The sequence below is a fragment of the Eleutherodactylus coqui genome, chromosome 13 (genome assembly GCF_035609145.1).
Source record: "Eleutherodactylus coqui strain aEleCoq1 chromosome 13, aEleCoq1.hap1, whole genome shotgun sequence".
Classification (NCBI taxonomy): domain Eukaryota; kingdom Metazoa; phylum Chordata; class Amphibia; order Anura; family Eleutherodactylidae; genus Eleutherodactylus; species Eleutherodactylus coqui.
Window position 1 is genome coordinate 125631958 of NC_089849.1, and position 22613 is coordinate 125654570.

The following is a 22613-nucleotide window of genomic DNA, read 5'->3' on the forward strand; positions in this document are numbered from 1 at the left end:
TAAGCCCTATCCTGATTTTCAGGGGGAGGGGTGGCTTGGAATATAAGCCCTAACTACACTACATGTAAAAAAAAAACAATACTCCTCTAGCAGCCGGCATTTGGGTCCTCGCAATGGTTTGCGTCGCTGCTGCAGGCTTCCGTGTCCTCCAGCACGCCAACTGAGCAGTTCTTCCTGGTAGCTTGAATACCCCGCTTCCAGCAAGCTAATGCTCTGATTGGTTAATCGAGCATTGCCTCAGCCAATGAAAGGCGGCGCTCGATTAACTAATCCCACCCATTCATTGATGTCATTCAATTGGTGGCTTACATGATGCAGGCTTCATACGCGAGTAATAATAATAATTTGTGAGGTTCTTGTGTTTTAGTTCTTTCTTCCATCCCGATCCCGGATTGTTTTTAACACTTGAGGCCAAAGGAATAAAGAAATTGCTTTGGATAAAGAGGACTAAAAGCACGAGAATCTCAAAACTCTTAAAAATACAAAAAATATTTCAGATTTGACATCACTGAATGGCTGTGATTGGTTCATTGAGCACCGGCTCTGATTGGCTGACGCTCGATCCAATCACAGCACTCACTTGCTGAAGCCGGGGGGATTCAAAGCCCTGTTTACCCGAGAGAGAATCCTCTGACAGCGGGGAGGATTACACAGCAGCCTACTGCAGCGCCTGGGAGATTATCGCAGGGCACACAGATGCCGGCTGCAAGGTGAGTATATAGCCCAACCCCCATAAATAAGACACTGTGCCTCTTTTGGGGCAAAATTTAATATAATACAGTGTCTTATTTTTGGGGAAACTTGGTAATATAAAAAAGCCTATAGGCTTTTTCTTTCCCCACTTTTTGACCCCTTTGGTTGATTATTTTGGTGTTACTAGATTAGTTACATCCTCCCCACCCCTGTAAAACATCAAATTTGAGTTTGATACATTAAGTTGGCCCATCACCCAGGTCAAACCTGCAATGTTAAGTCTATAGGCGCGCACAGCTAGGGAGAGTGTAGCATTGCTAAGCAGGCGTAAGAGCGGCGCAAGCAGTAAGGGTGAAAGAAGCGGAGAGAGAGAGAGAGATGGCGAGAGAGTACTTAAAGTATTTTATAAGGGGACGCACCCCTTACAAGACTTTGCTGGGCAGTGTACAGCAGGTATTAACCCATTCACTACCTCTTCACTGCCCTATGCTACTAGGGAAGTCTGTGTTAATTAAGGATGAGCGAGTATACTCGCTAAGGCACTACTCGTTCGAGTAATGTGCCTTAGCTGAGTATCTCCCTGCTCGTCCATAAAGATTCGGGGACCGCCACAGCTGACAGGTGAGTCGCGGCGGGGAGCAGGGAGAGTGGGCGGGAGAGAGGGAGAGAGAGATCTCCCCTCCGTTCCTCCCCGCTCTCCCCGCCCCGCGGCGGCCCCCGAATCTTTAAGGACGAGCAGGGAGATACTCGTCTAAGGCACATTACTTGAGCGAGTAGTGCCTTAACGAGTATACTCGCTCATCCTTAGTGTTAATGCCTTCTTTGCCCTACTTCAATAGTAATATTAGTATTAACTCCTTAACTACCTTAACCAAGCAGGGCTGTTACCATTAACTTGCACTATACTAGACCACTTAATGCAATCACACTTCTCCCCCCCTGCCCTCCTATAGACCATTAGAGAGGCCATATTTTGTCCTTAACAAGGAACCTTACGGACATCATTGATTATGCAATGTTACTAACTATTCACTCTACATGTTCTCTTCTCCTTATAGTTTAGCTACTGTCGAAGAGAAGGAGCCCCCTTCAGCGGAGCCGCAGAGTGACCGCGTACAGATGCCGAGAGCACCCGAGGAGGATGTGCCGAATGCTGAAATGGAACTGCATGACAATACTAGACAAGAGCCACAGAGCGCCCAGTGTAGGGGCCAGAAGGCCGGCCGGTAGGTGGAAAGTCCTAAGCCCCTCCGTGTATCTCCGCAGTCCTGAACTCATGCGCCCCTCCGTGTGTCTCCGCAGTCCTGAACTCATGCGCCCCTCTGTGTGTCTCCGCAGTCCTGAACTCATGCGCCCCTCCGTGTGTCTCCGCAGTCCTGAACTCATGCGCCCCTCCGTGTGTCTCCGCAGTCCTGAACTCATGCGCCCCTCTGTGTGTCTCCACAGTCCTGAACTCAGACGCCCCTCTGTGTGTCTCCGCAGTCCTGAACTCATGCGCCCCTCTGTGTGTCTCCGCAGTCCTGAACTCATGTGCCCCTCTGTGTGTCTCCGCAGTCCTGAACTCACGCGCCCCTCTGTGTGTCTCCGCAGTCCTGAACTCCTGCGCCCCTCTGTGTGTCTCTGCAGTCCTGAACTCCTGCGCCCCTCTGTGTGTCTCCGCAGTCCTGAACTCATGCGCCCCTCTGTGTGTCTCCGCAGTCCTGAACTCATGCGCCCCTCTGTGTGTCTCCGCAGTCCTGAACTCATGCGCCCCTCTGTGTGTCTCCGCAGTCCTGAACTCATGCGCCCCTCTGTGTGTCTGCGCAGTCCTGAACTCATGCGCCCCTCTGTGTGTCTCCGCAGTCCTGAACTCCTGCGCCCCTCTGTGTGTCTCCGCAGTCCTGAACTCACGAGCCCCTCCGTGTGTCTCTGCAGTGCTGAACTCATGCGCCCCTTCGTTTTCTCGGTTTCTCTCGATCGCTCTCCCGCTCTCTCTCTCGGTTTCTCTCGATCGCTCTCTCTCGGTTTCTTTATGGCTCTTTCTATCATTGGCTCTTTATCGGTGTCCCTTTATTGCTCTTATTTTGTCTCTCTATTGCTCTCTCTCTTTGTGTCTGTCTCTCTATCGTTGTTTCTCTAACGCTTTTTCTCTCACTGTCTCTCTATCGCTCTAACGCTTTTTCTCTCACTGTCTCTCTCTCTCTATCGCTCTCTCTTTCTCTAACGCTTTTTCTCTCACTGTCTCTCTCTCTCTGTTTCTCTCTCTCTCTTTGTTTCTCTATCGCTCTCTCTCTGTTTCTTTATGGCTCTCTCTGTTTCTCTATCGCTGTCTTACTCTGTCTCTCTATTGCTCTCTCTATCGTTGGCTCTTTATCGCTGTGTCTCTCTATTGTTCTCTCTATCGTTGGCTCTTTATCGCTGTGTCTCTCTATTGCTCTCTCATTTTGTTTCTCTATTGCTCTCTCTCTCTCTCTGTCTGTCTCTCTATCGTTGTTTCTCTAACGCTTTTTCTTTCACTGTCTCTCTCTCTATCGCTGTCACCCTATAGCTCTTTGTCTTTCTATTGCTCTCTGTCTCTCTCTGTCTCTCTATCGCTCTTGGTTGGTCAGTGTATGGTGCAGCTTAGCAGTATATGCAGTGTTGCTTAGCAACTCTTCACTCATTCCAGCGCATGCCTGAAGCACAGCAGCGCCACCCACAGACTTAACATTGTAACTTCCACCCCGCCTTACAGTCCCTGAGTGTATTAAACTCACATGTGATGATGTTCCGGCACCGGTGAGCGTGTGTCATCTAATGACACCAACATCATCCACCAAAGTTACAGCAAAGGGGGCAAAGTGCGGGGCAAGAAGGAGCCTGGAGGCGCATTTATACTAGAGATAGAAATGGGGAGGCTGAATTTTAATATTGTTTTTTCTATTTTTAAAAATGACCTTTTTTTTTATTCAGTCCCTACAGGAGACTAGCTTGCTTGCACTGTATACTGCAGTCCTTCTGCACTGCGGTATACAGTATTTTTCTGCCTATTAACCCCTTTTGACTTGGTATCTAAACAGTAGCCATTGGAACCAGTAGATTTGTGGCCATTGTTGTTGATAAAAGCTGACTCCCTCGGGGTATATAGGGGGCTCTGCTGCTGAGCCCCCTCCATACAACCCTGACGACCGCACATGTATAAACGTATGGCGGTATATAGGGGGCTCTGCTGCTGCGCCCCCTCCATACAACCCTGACGACTGCACATGTATAAACGTATGGCGGTATATAGGGGGCTCTGCTGCTGAGCCCCCTCCATACAACCCTGACGACTGCACATGTATAAACGTATGGCGGTATATAGGGGGCTCTGCTGCTGAGCCCCCTCCATACAACCCTGACGACTGCACATGTATAAACGTATGGCGGTATATAGGGGGCTCTGCTGCTGAGCCCCCTCCATACAACCCTGACGACTGCACATGTATAAACGTATGGCGGTATATAGGGGGCTCTGCTGCTGAGCCCCCTCCATACAACCCTGACGACTGCACATGTATAAACGTATGGCGGTATATAGGGGGCTCTGCTGCTGCGCCCCCTCCATACAACCCTGACGACTGCACATGTATAAACGTATGGCGGTATATAGGGGGCTCTGCTGCTGAGCCCCCTCCATACAACCCTGACGACTGCACATGTATAAACGTGTGGCGGTATATAGGGGGCTCTGCTGCTGCGCCCCCTCCATACAACCCTGACGACTGCACATGTATAAACGTATGGCGGTATATAGGGGGCTCTGCTGCTGCGCCCCCTCCATACAACCCTGACGACTGCACATGTATAAACGTATGGCGGTATATAGGGGGCTCTGCTGCTGCGCCCCCTCCATACAACCCTGACGACTGCACATGTATAAACGTATGGCGGTATATAGGGGGCTCTGCTGCTGAGCCCCCTCCATACAACCCTGACGACTGCACATGTATAAACGTATGGCGGTATATAGGGGGCTCTGCTGCTGAGCCCCCTCCATACAACCCTGACGACTGCACATGTATAAACGTATGGCGGTATATAGGGGGCTCTGCTGCTGAGCCCCCTCCATACAACCCTGACGACTGCACATGTATAAACGTATGGCGGTATATAGGGGGCTCTGCTGCTGCGCCCCCTCCATACAACCCTGACGACTGCACATGTATAAACGTATGGCGGTATATAGGGGGCTCTGCTGCTGCGCCCCCTCCATACAACCCTGACGACTGCACATGTATAAACGTATGGCGGTATATAGGGGGCTCTGCTGCTGCGCCCCCTCCATACAACCCTGACGACTGCACATGTATAAACGTATGGCGGTATATAGGGGGCTCTGCTGCTGCGCCCCCTCCATACAACCCTGACGACTGCACATGTATAAACGTGTGGCGGTATATAGGGGGCTCTGCTGCTGAGCCCCCTCCATACAACCCTGACGACTGCACATGTATAAACGTGTGGCGGTATATAGGGGGCTCTGCTGCTGCGCCCCCTCCATACAACCCTGACGACTGCACATGTATAAACGTGTGGCGGTATATAGGGGGCTCTGCTGCTGAGCCCCCTCCATACAACCCTGACGACTGCACATGTATAAACGTGTGGCGGTATATAGGGGGCTCTGCTGCTGCGCCCCCTCCATACAACCCTGACGACTGCACATGTATAAACGTATGGCGGTATATAGGGGGCTCTGCTGCTGAGCCCCCTCCATACAACCCTGACGACTGCACATGTATAAACGTATGGCGGTATATAGGGGGCTCTGCTGCTGCGCCCCCTCCATACAACCCTGACGACTGCACATGTATAAACGTATGGCGGTATATAGGGGGCTCTGCTGCTGAGCCCCCTCCATACAACCCTGACGACTGCACATGTATAAACGTATGGCGGTATATAGGGGGCTCTGCTGCTGAGCCCCCTCCATACAACCCTGACGACTGCACATGTATAAACGTATGGCGGTATATAGGGGGCTCTGCTGCTGAGCCCCCTCCATATAAACGTACGGCGGTTGTGGAGGGTTGGAAGGAGAATGTCCGCCAGAAACTGAAAAATCTTGTTCCTTAAAGTTTTCAGCTCCCATTAGGAAGGGAACCAAAATGTCTAACTCTTTCTTTGTTATGTCCCTTCCAGGCGCAAATCCCTCATAGACGAAGAGCTGGCACAGATATGTAAGAAGAGGATCAGGTAAGTCGTGTCAGACAGGTCGGCAGTAATTCCTCATGATACCTTATGGTTTAGCCTCACAAAGGGTTAAAGGGCGGGGCTTAGAGGGGGTATCCCACAATCCAGCACCTTCCTAATCTCATGAAATAGGAATCCTTTGCACCCTGTGGATGTCACCAACTGTATGGTATGGATTGTGTCACTTGCAGGAAGGCCACGGCTCAGGAGCTGTTAATGTGCGAATATGACGACTGCGGAAAGATCTTTTCAAAGCGACAATACCTGAACGTGAGTACAGACGATGGCGCATCACCCCCTAACATTGTGAATCATGTTCTTACGGCGGACGTAGGGGGCTTCTTCACATCTGCTGCCCTTCCACTGAAGAGGTCCGCTATTCCTGCTGCAGTCCTGATGCCTAAGGGCCGCAGAATTCACTGCTCAACATGAATTCCACCTATAAAACGGTGCCAAAATCCATAGCTTCATGCCATGTCTGATTGAAAACAATGAATGGCTGAGCGCTGCCTGTGATTGGCTGAGCACTCAGCCAATCAGACACAGCCCTTTCAGCAGGTGGGGATATAAAATCCCCACCTGCTGAAAGGGCTGTAGACCAGTGCAGGGAGACAAGCGGCTGGACGCGCCTGAGCCCCACAGCGGCAATCAGTGTGTGTGTATGTAATATATATATATATATATATATATATATATATATATATATATAATTTTTCATCCTGCCTTTAAAAAAAACACAACACAAAAAAACGGGGGCCTGGTCTGGTGGCCGTGTCCGGGGTTCCCCCGCTCTGGTGGTTTGTCGGTGGCGTGCCACTCGTCGTGCGCGGGCGCGCCTGTCCGCTGGCTGGCCGCGAGGCGCTTTGATCAGTGCGCGCTCTGGAGGGAGGCGGCCTTGTGATTCCCCCTGGTGTCATGTGACTTCTCCTGCCCCTCTGGGCGGGGAGTTCTGCTTATACACCTGGCTGGGCCAGACATTGGTTGCCAGTGTTTGGTTCTGACTCCGTTTGCCTACACCCGCATTGTTGACTTGACTACTTGTGTTCTGACTTTGGCTTCTATCCTGACTCTGTTTTTGGTTTGCCCTCCTGTACTGCACACGTGCCTTTCTGGTTTGACCCGGCCTGTTTCCTGACTTCTCTCTGTTTGCTTGTTGTTTACGTCTTGTCTGCTCCGCGGTCCCCACCTGCCGGTCTCCCTGTCCATCTTTCCTTGGGGTCCCTAGTGCAGCGCAGGGACCGTCGCTCAGTTGTCGCCCTGAGGCCTAGCCCAGGGGGGCAAGTGGATAGGGACACAGGAGAGGGCTGGCGTAGGGATCCCTGTCCACCTGTCCCGGCCAGCCGTAACACACTTCTTTCTATCAGAAATGCTTAATGCTTTTATTGTCCCAAGGCAGTTAAAAAAGATGTGTGAACTTTACTAATCCTGGCATTTCCTGCGCCGAGCTTAGTGTGAATGTCCCTGGCATATTCTGCATTGAGTATATGAAGAGGCGCACGCCTGTTCATCTATACAGCACATCCCAGCAGCTTCTGGTGTAAATCCTACATAAATCTGTCTGTCCAGGATGGCCATGCCCCTTTCAACAAGCCCCGCCCTCCTTAAAGAAAAACCGTGTAGGAGGCGGCACTGACTGAAAAAGTTGCCAAATTTTTGTGCATGAGTTACTTGTGTAAAAAAAAATGGTGACTTTTGTAGAGCAGTGTTCTGTTGTATAACGTTTTGTAAAAATAGATTTGTGATCTCTGGAATCATAATGATCCACAAAATAAGGATAACATTTATACCGCACGGTCAACGGCATGCGAAAGAAAATACCAAACTATGCAAAAAAATTATCAAGAAGTCACATGCACCCCAAAATGGCACCAAAGTCGCCCCCTGTAGCTGATATAACAGCCGTACACCATCGAGGCCTCTTTCTACAGTTACATTCAGATATGGGTCAGACATTCTTCCCCACGTTGTTGCAGAAGTTCCCACAAATGTGCTGCACTTGTAGGTCGCTTTGCTTTCTCCCTTCTGTCCAGTTCATCCTGAAACAGCTCAATGGGGTTTAAGTCTGGAGAACTCGATAAGAGTCTAAGAGGTTCTGGATGCCTCTCTTGCGTGTTACTATATTCCATGTTACATCACTAATTACTCACATTGGAGTCGGGAAGGACGTTCTTTTCTTTAAAAACGTTTCTCACTAGATGACTGTAATGAAGGACTTCAGGTCTTAATTTTTTGTTTTATTTCCATAAACTTTCCAGTATCATCAAAAATACCAGCACATGAACCAGCGCACCTTCCGCTGCTCGGTGACCGAGTGCGGGAAGACCTTTAACTTTAAGAAGCATCTTAAAGAACATGAGAAAAGACATAGTGGTAAGTTTGGGACACCGCAGCATTAAAGGCCATCCTGAATCCTGAAGTACACGGTTCCCGGGTGACACATCCTCTTCTGCCAAGTAAAATGTGCTGGAGGGCGCACAGAGTGTTATATGGGAGATACGGAACATCGGTACCTGTTGGTGTTATGCCGAGGGGCAACCTACTAATCAGCTTGTCAGCGGCCTCTGTGAGCAATGACCTAGCATGAAAGCAGAATAAGAGGATGTGCAGCGGGCTGAACGGGAGCCTCCAGGTCTTCATGTAGAACTTCACTGGCATCTAGCAATAGATTGAAAGCAGCACAGGTCTTTATAAACCGCGGACAAGCTGGCGGGTGACGTCATCTGGGTCATGTGATGCAAGAAGTCACATGGTCAATCTGATGTCAGTTCTAAAGCCGCCTCGATCATTCATGAGTGGAAGAAACTAAAACAATACAATCTGCATTGTAATAAGAAAATCTCTAAGATGCAGTAAATGTAACGAGTACAAAGCTGCAGAAGTGACTACCGATAGAAGGTGGCGTGTAATTCATGGGGCAATCGATGCCGTTTACCAGGATGAGTGATGATATAAAGTGGGAGACCGAGTCATCTTGTGGATATCAGACCTTATCATGGCCAACAAAAATACATGATGTTACAGCCAGCTTTCCAACCTCTCAGGGTTAATGCATATATGATATGAGATCATTAATAGGTGGCTTAACGGAAGGAGGTAAATAACTGCTGGACTGTTTACTTAGAACAGACCGTTCATTCACCGCAGAAATAGACGTAGCTTTCATTGATGCTTAATGGCGGGATTGGGAAAAGCCGTGAAGCAGTGGCACCCCGGATCAGAGAGAATGGCCAATACCACTCCGGTAATTGATGAAACCGCTGAGCTACAGGAGAGGTTAGACGTATACAGGAGACATTAAGGTTGGCAGGAGGGTACGAGGCATCCTGAAGGGGCACTGGGAGTCCATTATAAAGTTACAGTAATTACTGGCATATATAATCATGACTAACGACTGGTTACTCTCTGCTGCTATTATAGATGCGGCAGCAACGCCGTCCGTCTGTTACCTTTTCACGGCTGAAGCGATTGTGATGACATTTGGCGGGGAGATCGCTGCTCCGGAGGAAGAACATCGGCTGCCTTTTATCCCTAAAATGTATAGAGTTCTCTAGGGGGCGTGACAGGACAGATTTATTTGGTGATAGTCAGGCGCACCTCCTCTCTGACACCCTCAATGATGGGGAGGGGGTGCACATCATAACCTATGCCTACACTAACGGGCAGACACGTGAGGGCGGACATCGTTGCCACACGGCTGCGATTATTAAGCTGGCAGGGATACCCGGCGGCCCAGGATTAAAACTTGAACCAAAGACATATTAACATGGATTGAGATTTTAAAGAAAATCTGTGTTGCCCATAGCAACCAATCACAAGACAAGACCAAAACCGCCCAGAACGGCGCGGACGGCAGATCGCAGTCACTTCCTTTCACTATTTCAACTTTTTACATTTCAATATACAGCAAAACACAGATTAGATAAAAAATACACATTTCACGCAGACGAAGCCACGGATAACAGCTAGTATGTGATAACTGATAACAAATCGTTAACAACAAACCGTGAAGTAGCTGCAGAACTGGAATAATGAATGGCGGCATATCAGATAAGCCTTGTAGACCCGAGGGAACCACAGGAAATGAAAGAACTCATCGGTTAGAAACGTATCGACACTAAAGTATCCAACACGTCCCACTGCCTGCAGCGGGCTATATAGGAGAATGGAAGGAGGCTTGCTTCATCATCATCATCATCATCAATGCAAAAAACAGTTGATCATTTATGTGACCTGATGGCGATCTGTACAAAAACATGGAGGATTTCCATGTACGGATTTTGCCTAGTAACGGGGCTATCCGCCTGCGAACCCGCGGTAGAAGAGCTGCGTTTTACAGGGTGAAGCCACAGTGAAAATTCCACGGCAGATACCTGCGATATACCTGGTCCTGACCGTACTTTGTTAATGATCTAGGAGTGGGGGATGTAGGAGGCTGGGAAGGCTGAGGGACAAGTCCAGTCAGAGTTGTCATAGTGCCAGTATTGTCGGTCATCAATCAGATACAACTAACATTTACACTGAATGAATGAATGATTTTCTGAATGGTAAAGGAGCTGACTCATTCAGTGTAAAGGTAGCTCGTCATTCCGTTTCTGCCGGCGCGGCTTGTTCTCGTAAGGCAGTTTAATCACTCATCGTTCATGGGAATGTGAAACCCTGGAGGAGAAGTGAAAACTCCACGAATCCCAACGAGAACACGCTGCCGGCGCGGCCCAGGTGGGCAGGAGGTCAGCAGCTCGTTAGTTCGGGCACACGACAATGGCCTCGTGTAGAAGGGTCTAAGAGCTGTTGAGTATTTAGCAGCTTCACTCAAGGTTTAGTGTTGGGGAAAACGTCTCTGATTGTTTCCCGTCTTGTTTTGTCAGACCGGAGGGACTTCATCTGTGAATTCTGTGCGCGAGCCTTCCGGAGCAGCAGTAACCTCATCATACACCGCCGGATCCACACAGGGGAGAAGCCGCTGCAGTAAGTCACACGGGCTTGTCTGCGCTCGCGCAGTTCTTGTGCGCTAGTCGGTCAGTGTTTCACATTCCTATGTCAGAAGCGCTATCTTTTCTCCTTAGGGAGAGCAACTATGAACTAAGTGAGGAGATTCAAATGGCCATGCACGCTTCTCTGGGTAATATGCAAATAAGGGAGATGGAATAAATCCTCCACAGTGCCACCTATTGGAAGGCAGCATAGGTGGCACTGTGGAGGATTTATTCCATCTCCCTTATTTGCACATTCCTATGTAAAATGCAATGATCCGCGCTTGAATCGCTGCATTTAGCGCTGCCCAAAACGCGGTACCAAGTTGTGCCGTGTCTTCAGTAGCGCTGCTAACGCTGCCCATTCATTTCAGTGGGCGACGCAGGACTGAAAACGGGCAAAGATAGGACGTGCATCGCTGTCAAAGCGCAGCGTTGAAGACGCTTGTGTGAGGCGCCCCATGAAATGAATGGGAGCCGAAAAGGCAGGTCACTGAGGCAGAAATTCTTCAAAAATAAATATAAGGGTAATCACTGAAGAAGAATTAATTAAAAAACTAACTTTATTAATAATAATTAAAATCAAACTGGACAGAACACAACATAGATCTTAGGTTGAGGTATTAGGAAAAACCCTTCACTCCTCTGAACCTAAGTAGGTCCCTCAGCAATGACTTCCACTAGTAATTATTAGGTGTCTCAGTTCTCATGTGCAGATTTATGAAGCACATGAGATGACAATCTCCCTTTATTGATGTGGCATTAGTCATTGAGGTGAGTGAGGTTTAAACCACCTCCTGCTGATACATAAATGAATTATGGGGTCCCCAAATCAGACAGAAGTTCCAGATAGAGAACAAGGTGTTATGTATATTGCTCAGACACAACACTCTGCTTATATATACTTGAGTTGAGACCCTCCTCCGGAGATATATAAAGAGGAGGATTAGATTGTGAGCACAGTGTTTAAATACTCCCTATATAACCCTTTATTCAGATGTAGTAAATGGTGGTTATTCACCACTCAAGGAGAGGAGAGGGTTAACTGTCACAGAAAGGACCAGCTGAGAGAGCCAAAAACTGATACTAATAAGAGTGGGGTAATGGAGAGCCTCCACTTTAAATATCAGTATAGATGTGTAATATAAGGCCCAATTAAGGTTCAGAAGGTCCAGTTAGCAAAGGGTTAAATAGGGCCAAGAAAGAGTGGATAGGAAGAACCAGTGATAAATACAGAGAATGAACTGGTTTTTCTCTCCTAGTTATATATGCTCCTCATTCAAGCAACTCCAAATTATAATCAACCGAAATAGGTAGATCAAAAAGAGGAGAGGAGAGGGTTAACTAGTATATAGAGAGCCCTTCTACTCAAGAGATGTATGGCACCAGTTCAAAACTACTACCCTGAGTATTAATACACAATTCAGGGAGTAGTTGCTAACTCTTGCACCAAACCAGCACTTAAAGGGTTAAAAGTGCCTGAAAGTCTGCAGTGCTAACGAGTGCTGTTCCTGTAGTACAGATCACTGTAAATACTAATGAGGATGCAGGACTCTGGGTGACAAACCCTGTACTTGTACACAGCAGCGCTGTGAGTAGGGAGAAGCTGAGTCGGCACCGATGTAGCTGCCCGGCAGAAGGGATCGGGCAGCCGTCTAGCTCTGACACCTGAACTAACTATCTGGAAGGTTACTGACTCCCTAAAACCACGTCATCGAGGCGTTTCTACAGCGCTCTTTGGTGTATGCACTGTTTCATCAGGATGCATTAGTAGGTAACAGAGGGAGCAGCCGTGATATCTGGCGGCATCCCTGTAGTGAGTGCAGCGCTTATATGTGTGGAGCTCCTCCTTCCCTCTCTTATCCCATCCAATCCCAGAAGTTGGCTATGATTTGGACAATCCCCCTTGCTTTCTCACGATACAGGCTGGATAACACACCTTATCACAGGTGCTTCAGTATCAGACAGCTCCCTGCTGTCGGGATGTCGGGCATCAGTGTGTGGAGGGGAGGTTCAGCACTGGACAGCTCCCTGCTGTCGGGATGTCGGGCATCAGTGTGCGGAGGGGAGGTTCAGCACTGGACAGCTCCCTGCTGTCGGGATGTCGGGCATCAGTGTGCGGAGGGGAGGTTCAGCACTGGACAGCTCCCTGCTGTCGGGTTGTCGGGCATCAGTGTGCAGAGGGGAGGTTCAGCACTGGACAGCTCCCTCCTCCCTACTAGAGGCCTGTAAAGGATTTCACGAGTCTATATGAAGGCAGGGGGTTCATATATTCAGATAAAGTTTATAGCTCTCTTCTGGGGAGAATTAGGAGGGATTATTTTATGTTTTTAGAGGGATGATTACAGTTAGTTAAAGTATGAAGCAAAAAACGCATACATTTCTCAGATGTTTAATCAAAGACTTGGGGGGGGGGGGGAAGTTTTAGGAAAGTGAAGGGGGATTGGTGCCCGGGATGAAATTTCAAATGAAGGAAGTGTATGATAACTGTTCATTCAGGCGTGTGGGTGAACAGGTCTTGAGTCTATGAATCCACATGCATTCCTTCTGTAGGAGTTTCTTATCTATGTCTCCCCTTCTTCCATTGTACCTGATCAATTCAATTCCTTGGAACTTGAGAAGGCTTAGGTCATTGTCGTGATGGTCTCTCATGTGTTTCGCCAGGCTAGTATGTTCCCCTCTTCGTACATTCCCGACATGGGCCAAGATCCTCCTCCTAAATTGCTGTTTGGTCTTGCCTATATATTAAGGGGGCAAGGGCAAGTTGCCAAATATACCACTCCGGGTGTCTTGCAATTTATGAAGTCACGGATCTCGTATGACCTCCTAGTGTTGACGCTCTCAAATGTTGGTCCCTTTTTTATGAATCTGCACGCCTTGCAGTCAGAGCAGGGGTATGTGCCCTTGATCTTTTTCGAGGTCAACCAAGTCTCTCTGGGTATTTCAGGGGCCAGATGACTATGTACGAGATGGTCTCGAAGGTTTCTTCCTCTTCGATAAGTAATAGATGGCTTGTCTCCCAGGCATTCCACAAGGTCCTTGTCCTTTAATAGGATGTACCAATATTTTTGTAAAATTCTGTTCACATTTCTTGATTGGTCGTCATACGTACCAATCAATCTCACAATGTTCTTGGTGACTGGTTTTGGTTTAACATCCAGTAGGCTCTTCCTGTCTCTTTTTTTGGTCTCTACAAGTGCTTCCTGCCTTCATATAGACTCGTGAAATCCTTTACAGGGCTCTAGTAGGGAGCAGGGAGCTGTCCAGTGCTGAAACTCCCCTCTGCACACTGATGCCCGACATCCCGACAGCAGGGAGCTGTCCAGTGCTGAACCTCCCCTCCACACACTGATGCCCGACATCCCGACAGCAGGGAGCTGTCCAGTGCTGAACCTCCCCTCCGCACACTGATGCCCGACATCCCGACAGCAGGGAGCTGTCTGATACTGAAGCACCTGTGATAAGGTGTGTTATCCAGCCTGTATCGTGAGAAAGCAAGGGGGATTGTCCAAATCATAGCCAACTTCTGGGATTGGATGGGATAAGAGAGGGAAGGAGGAGCTCCACACATATAAGCGCTGCACTGGTCAGACGCGCGGCACTCACTACAGGGATGCCGCCAGATATCACGGCTGCTCCCTCTGTTACCTACTAATGCATCCTGATGAAACAGTGCATACACCAAAGAGCGCTGTAGAAACGCCTCGATGACGTGGTTTTAGGGAGTCAGTAACCTTCCAGATAGTTCAGGTGTCAGAGCTAGACGGCTGCCCGATCCCTTCTGTCGGGCAGCTACATCGGTGCCGACTCAGCTTCTCCCTACTCACAGCGCTGCTGTGTACAAGTACAGGGTTTGTCACCCAGAGTCCTGCATCCTCATTAGTATTTACAGTGATCTGTACTACAGGAACAGCACTCGTTAGCACTGCAGACTCTCAGGCACGTTTAACCCTTTAAGTGCTGGTTTGGTGCAAGAGTTACCAACTACTCCCTGAATTGTGTATTAATACTCAGGGTAGTAGTTTTGAACTGGTGCCATACATCTCTTGAGTGGAAGGGCTCTCTATATACTAGTTAACCCTCTCCTCTCCTCTTTTTGATCTACCTATTTCGGTTGATTATAATTTGGAGTTGCTTGAATGAGGAGCATATATAACTAGGAGAGAAAAACCAGTTCATTCTCTGTATTTACCACTGGTTCTTCCTATCCACTCTTTCTTGGCCCTATTTAACCCTTTGCTAACTGGACCTTCTGAACCTTAATTGGGCCTTATATTACACATCTATACTGGTATTTAAAGTGGAGGCTCTCCATTACCCCACTCTTATTAGTATCAGTTTTTGGCTCTCTCAGCTGGTCCTTTCTGTGACACTTAACCCTCTCCTCTCCTTGAGTGGTGAATACCCACCATTTACTACATCTGAATAAAGGGTTAAGTTTTTTAAAAGTTAGTTTTTTAATTAATTCTTCTTCGGAGCCGAAAAGGCTGTAAAAAGCATCTGTGTGAGGGCGGCCGTAGTTAACGATGTGGCGTTGTGTGAAAATTGTATCCGAAGAGCGCGACCAGCTGTAACCTGCCAGGAGGCGGGAGGGGAGCTGCTCCATGTGCAGAACTAATGGAAGCCGCCATCAAGCTGTTCCCACCTGTACTCGGGCCGCGGACGGCTCACACATCCTTTTATTTAAAAAGTGCGCCCTGATTTGCAATAAAATCACCGTTTGCGCCAATCTAGGGGGATTGACTGTCGCCAGAGCCTGTAAATAGTCCTGAATGTAGATTTCCTGTCTCTGTAGATGCGAGTTCTGCGGCTTCACCTGCCGGCAAAAGGCTTCCCTGAACTGGCACATGAAGAAACATGACGCCGACTCTTCGTACAAGTTCCCCTGTGATATTTGTGGTCAGAGGTTCGAGAAGCGCGATAACCTGGCCGCTCACAAGAGCCGCAAGCATCCAGCCCCGCGAGAGGCAGGACCGCAGGACGCCTCCCGGTGTGTCACCTCTTCCGTAGGCGAATTGTGCCACCTTGAATCTAGCGGTCAGGATGATGGCACAGTCACAAAGGACCCTGACCAGGAGGTGACGCCAGCAGCTCCAGAGGGCGTAAAAGAGACTCTGTTCCCTGGATACCTGGACTTGTCCAACAGCATGCAGGAGGTGTCCCAGCAGACGACTCCGGGGAACACGGGGATATCCCTGGTGATCGTCCTGTAGGACCTGCCACAGAAGCCGGGTGCGGCCATCATTCCCTGCAGGGCAGCATGTACAATCTTTACTGAATGTATGGCTGAAACCAATTAAACCATTTCTGCTTTGTTTACAATCAGTGGATTTCTTCCAACGGCTGACTATATGCAGAAAGTAACCAGTATTTCCCAAGGGATCCTTTATCACTCCGTAATCCAGTAATGTATGGCAACAAGCCAAGTACTTGGGCTTAAAGGGAAGGTACTGGTTGTACATGGAATATATATGCAATTAGCCCTCCTCTAGCAGGAAGTAAACCGTCTCTCTAGTGCCATCTATGGGTGGCTAGCCTGCGCAAGACGAGGGCTATCTGCCAGACCGGAGACAGTCTGTTGAGAAATACCTGAGAAGGGCTCTGGTTGGCTGGTGAGGCGCCTCTCAGATGGCTCTTCAAGCACCCCTTGGTTCTCCTTGCAGCTGTTGCAGGGAGCCTTAAAGGCAATGCTACCCCAGAGTATTCACTACTGATGAGGAGTAACAGACGAGTGTCTCTGGTTTGGCTGATATCTCAGCTGTCGCACTGCAGGTTCATACATAAGCAGCTTATATAAATACTCCCAATTCCTTTTTAGGGTTGTCTGGATGTGGGGCGTTGTTTTTTGTTTTTTTTAATTGATCCACACCTTCTAAGGCCTCATGGCCACGGCCGTGACTGACTCCACCAGCAGAATATCGCAGCAGAGTCCGCCACGGCGCCCCCCAAAACCCCCAGTCTTACCACTCCAGATCAGGTGTACGCGTCCCGCATGGAGGGCCGGTGTGCAGTACAGCGCGTGAAACCGCCGACAGTGCCGGATGACGGGGGCCGAGACACGTATTCACACGATACTTCCGCTGTGCTACAGCGGAAGTATAGTGTGACGGGCGGCTTCCATCGACTACTATGGAACCCGGCCGCGCGTATTCCTGCGGGAAACAGGACATGCCGCGGGTAATTTCACACAAAATGAACGTTGAGCTATTAGGTTCAATAGAACACCGTAAACGCTCCCCGCATCACATAGAGGGTGAAGCGCTGAGCGAGAAGCCCGTGATCCAGCGGTGAAGTCTGGCAGTGTAAACGCTCAAGCGCCAACGACCTCAGCGGTGACGTCAGCGCTCCTGCAGGAATTTACCCGACTGTCGGCCGTGTAAGAGACAAAACTCAATAAAGAAATCATATAAGCAAACCTCGCTGGCTCGGTCCTAACGACTCGCGCCTCTGGGGCCATTAACATTCCACCAATGTTAACCAAAAGCGGTCAGTAAATTTTGACCCCCTACCGCTGCATCCTCCTCAACAACCAATTGTAAACCCAAACTGAAAATATCTGAAGCAACGTCCATTCTAGAAGATCCTGGCGATAGCATGCCAAGAGGAAAAACGACCACCGGAGGACCAAAACTTCATTAAGTTCCTATTGAATTTCTTACTAATTCTCTCAATAACCAACAAATTGGAAGAAGACCAAACCGGCTTGGGTACAATTACCAAAAAACAAACCGCCGCCTCTGAGAGGAGGCATCTGAGCTCAGATCTATCACTCCTCCCACAGCGGGTTAAGAGCGACGGCCCTCCCAATGCCATCCCAACCTGTCTGCGACACATCCGCACCGCCAAGAGTCCCTCTTCTATTTCCCACAATGCCCTTTCCCAACCAAAATCCCTACTTTGTTCACATCAAAAGACAGATTGTCTGAATGAGATGAGAATCCAAACTGCCTGACAAACTTTAAGCCCCGCGGACTCCCACCTACTTGGTCTCTTACTGACCGCACCATTCAGTCCTGATCAGGGACCGCAGTGGGCCGCACCAATTATAAGACGACAACCTAACATGAGAGAAATTCAAGACCATTAAAGACTTTCACAAAATGCTATTAACCCCTTAGTGTTTCCATGTCCCGGGTGTCTGGCCTTTATTCTACAGTGTGTCAGCTCCCTGCTACCAGAGGCAGCCAAAAGCTTGGAGCTGTAGTCGGGGGACCGCGGTCTCTGGTCACATGATCGTACTTATTTAACGGATAACGGCAATCATGTAAAAAATAAGTTTGAAAAGTTAAAGTTTCATCTTCCCTCACAGATCCGATCCGTTTGGGAATATGAAACTTCTTACCTAGGGCGTCCAGTGATGCCCCACGGTACGATCTTCCTGTACGGACCTTCCCCGCCTTCTGCCAGAAAATTGGCAGGCACATGCAGAGAAGTCAGGGAGGGTCTGGGAAATTCAAAATGTCCTTGCTGATCAGTGAGGGGAGATGAAACTTCTTATCTGAGGCCTCCGGCAAGGTCTCCCGATGCAGTCTTCAGTCCCGGGCCCCTCCGTAAATCTACCTTATTCAGATGGCTACCTGTAATGCCTACAGAATTTACACAAAGCCCCGGGAACGCTCGCCTTCCTGCTGTTCCAGGAGCAGCTTGCTGAGTGCCTTCTGTGTGAGACCGCCGCACCTCGGCAAGCTTAGAAGTTTGAGGAGGTGTGAAGCCTAACAGAGCGCCACTCTCTACACCCCATCCCACCAAGGGGCAAGAAATGCACCCTCACCCCCCCCCCCTTCCCACCCCAAAAAGTGTTGGGTTTACGGCAAGCATAGGGGAAGGAGAGATACCCAGTTTAATTGCCCCATGTGCCCATCCCAACCAGCCTCCATAATTACCCCTGTTTTCACACATACCACACAATTTACATTAGTACTTTTATCTAAGATTTAGGGAACACCAAAAGGGGGAAGGGAATCTTTTTAGGAGTCAATGTTTTTTCTGCACAAAGGGTGTTCCTTCCATTACAGGTTTAGCCATGTGTCCTGTAAGTAGATTGGGGCCACAATGGGTATGTTTCTGAACGCTGGACAAACAGGGGGCTCTATTTGGGGTGAAAGTCTTCATTCTTATGTACACTGTACAAAAAAGACTGAGTCATTTTTAAAAACAATTACCAAAGAAGTGAAAAACGTAATCTTTTCCTTCTGCTTTGCTTAAAATCATTAAAAAACTGTGGGGTCAAAATACACAGAACACCTCTAGATGAACTCGTTAAGGGGTCTGGTTTACAAAATGCAGTCATTTGTGGGGGTTCTCCATCGTTTTGGCTGCTCCAGGGCTCTACAAGTGGGCAATGGGGCCTAAATCACCTTCAAGCAAAATGTCTGATCTGAAAGCCACCGGCTGCTCCTTTCGGTTTGGGCCCCGTTGTTTATACAGACAAGATTTGGGCCACAATGGGGATGTTTCTGAACATGGGAGAAACAGGGGGATCCATTTTCATGTGCATTATAGAAAAAAATATGTCTTTAAAATGACATATTTGCAAAAACGTAAAATTGTATTTTTTTCTCCTCTAAATTGCATTAATTCCTGAAAACAAACTGTGGGGTTAAAATGCTCCTGACCCCTCAGTGAGCACATTAAGGGGGGTAGTTTGTAACATGAGGTCATTTGTGGGGGGGATCCATCACTCTGACACCTATGAGCCTTTACAATCTGGGCTTGGTGCCGGAAAACAAAGTGTTCCTCAAAATGTTAATAATTAATTATAAACTTGTGCGTCTCCTAAATGGTTAAAAAAACCTAAAGTTTTTCCAATGTGCTTCCAGAATAAAGTAAACAGATGGAAATATATCTTATCAAAAATGTTTACAGTGTGTTTGCACATATTTTAGATATTGCAGTTAAAAATGCGAAAAAATGACGATTTAAAAAAAGTTTTTTCCCAATTTTGGCGCTTTTAATAAATAAACACAAATCCTATCGGCCTATTTTTACGCCCTAAATAAAGTACAACATGTGGCGAAAAAAACAATTTCAGAATCACTTGGATATGCAAAACCTTTACAGAGTTATTCTATGTTAAAGTGACACATGGCAGATTTCCAAAATTTGGCCTGATCTTTAAGGCACAAACAGGCTTGGTCACTAAGGGGTTAAAGTTGCTATCAGAGACACGTTGAGTTGTGATTGGTGGGGGACAGGCTGTTGGGACCCTGTTTAAGTGTAGAGAGCATACACTGCTCACTGATTACAGTACACATGCTGACCGCCCAGAGGGGGCGCTGCAGTAACTGTAGATCGGTGAACGGTGGTGCTGAAAACATGGATGGTGTCACATCAGAGATTTTGATTCGCAGCATCTGGATGTTGAGACTTTTACTCATCACCGGTTAGAAGTGCGAGCCAAAGAAGAGCGCTGTGAGGCTTCACAGTAGTAGGCCACATTCACGCGGGCAGAGAAACCCAACCAGACATCGCGGCTGCCATCATGTGTTTTACATGCCTTGAATCATTGGTGGGGGGGGCATATTCCAACGTCACGCAACGCACAGAGCTCGCTCAAGAGTCCCGCTTGTGTGTGTGTAGCCTCATGCTACAACTAGGGGCTGCACGGGCGTAGGTTTGTGCATATTACGCCTGTGGTTTTACCTGCATAGTACACGGTGGATATCCATGTAGCATGTGGATTTACTGCATACGCTAAAGACCCATAGCCTGTAATGTGTGTAAATGAACGCAGCCTATCCGATCTCAGCGAGTACCGCGCACTGGGATAGCCCACTGAAAGCAATGGATGCGCCTATATATGCACAGACAAGCGCACGGCAACATCGTATTGTGACCCGTGAACATGCTGCATACTCAGACTGAAGCATGCATACGCCCGTGTGAACGCACCCTCACCCTCTCCATTGAAGTCTATTGCCCAAAATCTGCAGCAAACCGCCGCTATAATTGACATTCAGTGGATTTAAATTCCGCATCACTCGTACTATAAACGCTCCGAACGTTCTGTGCCGCGTGCCCACAGGGAGGATCCACGGCCAACCCAACCCGCCCTGTGAGGGCATCATGATGGCAGTGATACAGCCATGTTTCCTGCTGCCAGTGTTCGGGATTTGGGGGACCCTAATCCCCTCCAGGGTCTTGCAGCCTTATCAGACGCTGCGATGTGTGGCATGAATGAGGCCCTGGGTCGAGGATGCTGTTAGTGACCGTAAGGCCGGTTCCACACGGGCGACATAATTGTGTGATTTTCTTACAATGTGACAGCGCTACAAGTCACGCATGTGCAGCCTGTGTTTCCAGGGGGTTCCTTCACATTAGCCATGTTTTGTAGCCGCCTACATTGCCAGAAAAAGAAAATGACGGGCAGCTGAATATTGCTGCGATTTGCGAGGTTCTGTAGCCCAGGTTTCCTCATGGACCCTTCCTTTGTGTTGCATTGCATCGAACCAAAACACAGTTTTCATGCGGCGCAACTATTGCGGTAGGAAATCCTACAGCGAAATCCCTAAAATAAGTCCTAGCTGCCTAAATTAAAGAAAAAACAAAAACAGCTCACCTAAGAGGCGCTGTTAGGCTCCGCCGCACCTCTCCTCAGGTCCCCGGCAGACTTGATTGTAGTTTTCCATCAGCGTTCCTGGTCAGGAGTTTAAAAAACCCCGCCTCCGGGAAGTGCTGGCTGTGATTGGCTGAACCGCGGCACTCGAGAACCAATCAGACAGCACTTGATGAACCAATCACATTGAAGGGCTATGATTGGTTCATCGAGGCAAAATCGCTGTCACCCGTGTGAAAGAGGCCTAATACAGAATCTAAAATACGGCCATGTTACAGCTGTCTGAATGACGACTTACAATGCCGGTGGGGACAGGGGTCCATATATATAACCTACGAGGGCAATAGATGAAATGTATGAGACCCCCAGGGCACCGGCGGTCAGTGAGCATTACAGGGGTGTTGGAGGAAGTCTGCACATACTTTAATCCCTTTAGGTGGGCGCTCACACCCATCCCAGGGGCAGCCGCTGTGGTGGGAGGTCCACCACACGTCCCACAACGCCGCTCACCCAGCACTATGCCGAAGCCTCCATACTAGCAGGAAACATGGAATCACTACGTGACTTTTATGTAATGGCACCAATCACACTGCTACTACAGCGAGACTTAGCCCAGGGCCACACGGCCATATTTTTGGGCCCCATCACAGAGGCTATTCTCATGCCCTATACCAGTCCGTTTTCAGGGATGAGGATAGGACCTGTCCTGCAGGGGTCCTCGGAGATCGGACAGCACAAGGACGAGGGTCTAGTTTCTTGGACACAACTTGCATACGGCAGCGAGTCTTTGGCCTTAGGCTGATGAGCTGCCTGATGTCGGGGGAGGGGAGCCGTTGGCTCCATCCAGATACCATGCCGTGGCCGGTGGGTGACATCACCAGAGAAGCGGAGGCCGTGTAGTGCTCCAAAGGTCAGAGTGTAAGCGGGTAGCTCTGTGCGCCTATCCAGGTGTTTGTGCTGCAAGTAGCGGCGATCGGCAGTCATGAGCAGTAGGTGGGCGTCTATTGTCCTCCGGGGTTCAGATGACCCCACCAGCTCCTCCTCCAATCCTGCCTCGGCCTTCTTGGACCCCTCATCTGTCATCGGAGGTTGTCGCCAACAGAATCCATTCTGGAGCCAGCGGGACGTTCTCAGTATTCGGGGGGCTCCCGACCACCCGGAGAGATGATTCGTGCCTCCAGGCTCCGTTCCACCAAGTCAGT

The 22613-nt window shown here is 48.9% G+C and overlaps 1 protein-coding gene across 1 annotated transcript in view; it reads left to right on the forward strand.

Annotated features, from left to right (window-relative positions):
• Positions 1 to 16178, forward strand: part of LOC136588745 (zinc finger protein 692-like) — a 28100-nt gene extending 11922 nt beyond the window's left edge. Inside the window, exons 7-12 of the mRNA XM_066588179.1 lie at positions 1752 to 1919; positions 5836 to 5889; positions 6078 to 6156; positions 8142 to 8256; positions 10752 to 10851; positions 15652 to 16178. Coding sequence (XP_066444276.1) covers positions 1752 to 1919; positions 5836 to 5889; positions 6078 to 6156; positions 8142 to 8256; positions 10752 to 10851; positions 15652 to 16069 — 934 coding nt within the window. The 3' untranslated portion in view covers positions 16070 to 16178. The remainder of the gene's footprint in view (positions 1 to 1751; positions 1920 to 5835; positions 5890 to 6077; positions 6157 to 8141; positions 8257 to 10751; positions 10852 to 15651) is intronic.
• Positions 16179 to 22613: the final 6435 nt, after the last annotated feature.